General features: G+C 48.4%; 1 protein-coding gene across 1 annotated transcript; it reads left to right on the top strand.

Annotated features, from left to right (window-relative positions):
- The first annotated feature begins 921 nt into the window (after positions 1-921).
- LOC112457277 lies at positions 922-2118 on the top strand. Its single transcript, XM_025020210.1, has one exon. It carries the CDS (start codon positions 922-924, stop codon positions 2116-2118), a length of 1197 nt encoding a protein of 398 aa, XP_024875978.1.
- The last annotated feature ends 507 nt before the right edge of the window (positions 2119-2625 follow it).

The raw sequence follows: 2625 nt of genomic DNA, 5'->3' as shown, positions 1-2625 counted from the left end.
TACGAGCTCAGTCTAACGTGTTTTGAGACTTATCACACGATTCCGAACGTGAATTCTTTGAACAATAAATTTTATTTCGACGAGGATGACACGAAAATTACGATTCCCGAGGGATCGTACGAGATACGAGCCATACATGAGTTTTTGAAACGCGAAATTTTACGAAAACGCCCGCGATGCGTAAATCGTTCCAACGATGATCGTACGTCGGTCGCGAATATCGCGCGAGAGGCGACCGCTCGCGCGAACGGCTACGAAGACGAGGCCGCGGAATACCCGATAGTGCTCCGCGCAAATTACAATACGATGAAGAGCAAGATCAAGTGCGCTTTCAAAGTGAACTTTAACAAACCGAACAACGTTGGATCGCTGCTGGGATTCTCGTCGAAGCGTATATTGCAGCCGGGACAGTGGCACGAATCGGACGCGTCGATTAATATTATCAACGTAAACATTATCCGCGTGGAGTGTAACGTGACCGCGGGTGCGTACAGCAACGGCAAACGTGTTCACACGATACACGAATTTTCACCGAGCGTACCATCGGGATATAAAATATCGGAAACGCCGGCGCACACAGATCATTTATCTGCCGATCATCGCGCGAAGCGTTACGGATCTAACGATACGCGTCACGGATCAAGACGGACGATTGCTCGATTTTCGAGGAGAAGAGATCACCGTCAGATTGCACGTATGACGGCTACAGCGATAACGCGCGACGTGTGATATGCTCGTGTTGAACGACTCGGAGCACGCGACAGATAAGAATATCTTTACGACTGCGACGATCGACGATATCATCAAATCGACATTCGGCAGCGTTAAAACAGAGACGAAAACAGAGAGAGAAAGAAGCTCAACGCATCAAACGTTAAATTTTTACTATCTCTGGGATTCGCGGTACGAAACATCTGAACGATGAATGAAATTTTTAACATTGGAAGCGAGCCGGTCTTTGACGATCGCATCGTCAAGATCGAGACTCACACGTACAACCCGTACGCCAACACAACGTTCGAGTATAGCGACGAGATACGAATACAACAGCAGGATCTGTATACGTTGCCGTGCGAAAGTTTTCTCTACGTCGAAGGAACATTGACGGTGACCGGAGCAGCCGGCCAAGCCGATAACGTGGTATTGGGGAATAATTGCGTCGCGTTCATGTTCGATGAAATTCGATACGAGCTAGACGGTGTGGAGATTGATCACTGCAGAAACGTAAGAATAACCAGCACGCTCAAGAACTACGTAACAGTATCGTCCGACAGAAGCGTGATCCTGCGAAACACGGGCTGGAAACCACATAATAACCCAAACGGATACTTCAATTTCTGCGTACCGCTCAATCTGTTACTGGGATTTTGCGAGGATTACAAACGCGTGGTGATCAACGTTCGTCACGAATTAATCTTGATACGATCGCGCACCGACAACAATTGTCTGGTGGGAAGTCTCGCGTTGGAGCCTACTGTCAAACTACTCAAGATACAGTGGCGAATGCCTCACGTGGTATTGAGCGAGGTCAACAGGCTGTCGATGCTGCGCGCCTTGGAAAACGGACGATATCTAAGTATGGGTTTCTGTTCGTGGGATCTGTACGAGTATCCCCTGTTGCAGAACACGACCAAGCACTCGTGGGCCATTAAGACCGCGACTCAGCTCGAAAAACCGCGATATGTCGTCTTCGCTCTGCAAACGGGTCGAAAGAACGTCATGTCCGCGGACACGAGCCGATTCGACGACTGCAAATTGACCAACGTGAAACTCTACCTAAACTCGGAAGTCTATCCGTACGACGATTTGAATTTGGATTTTGGTAAACACAGATGGGCGATTCTCTACGATATGTACGCGCGTTTCTGCAAGGGCTATTACGGATACGAATATCTCAAACCGAGTCTCACCGTTTCGACTTTTCTACGTAACGGCCCGTTCGTGATTATCGATTGCTTTCGACAAAACAAATCCATCAAAAACGCCACCGTGGATGTCAGACTAGAATTCGATTGCATGGAGAACGTACCGCTGAATACCTCCGCGTACTGTCTCATCATACACGATCGCATGATCGAGTACAATCCGTTGACCAACGTAGTGCGCAAAATAGTCTGAGTGTTTGCGGCAATGTTGACGAAAATTTTCTCTTTCTTTAACTCCCGATACAAATTTATGAGAGGGGAAAAAGGGGAGCAGGATATAAAAATCAGAGTGTCGCGAAACGCGCGTCATTCCTCTCGATTCACGCATCGAAGAAAGAGAGATATTTCTTCATGCCCGCACCAACGTTCGTCGACCTGCAAGGTTTCGTCGTCAGGATGAAATTTGTCGTGAAGGAGGTGGCGGTGCTAAGAAACGGGGCCGTTCTGGCGCATTACATCTTTACATGCCCCATGCCGTGGAATCTGCTCACAAAATTCGACAAATCGTGCGTTTCCTGGTTGATTTGCAATCACCATGGATTACAATGGGAAGACGGAAACGTGCCGTACAGCAAGGTGAAGCGTTTAATTACGTCGGCCGTGCTCGGTGAGGAAGAGGACGACAACGATGACGACAACGACGACGACGACGACGACAAGATGCCGACTCTCGTGTACGTCAAGGGATGTCAGAAACGAG

This window comes from Temnothorax curvispinosus, unplaced genomic scaffold (assembly GCF_003070985.1).
Source record: "Temnothorax curvispinosus isolate PA1 unplaced genomic scaffold, ASM307098v1 QBEX01007712.1, whole genome shotgun sequence".
NCBI classification, from domain to species: Eukaryota; Metazoa; Arthropoda; class Insecta; order Hymenoptera; family Formicidae; genus Temnothorax; species Temnothorax curvispinosus.
The sequence above is the reverse complement of the archived record's forward strand: the minus strand, read 5'-3'. Positions and strand labels throughout refer to the sequence as shown.

What these genes read in the sequence shown, in the direction of transcription:
- LOC112457277 (XM_025020210.1), top strand. Translation starts at nt 922, where the DNA reads ATGAATGAAATTTTTAACATTGGAAGCGAGCCGGTCTTTGACGATCGC.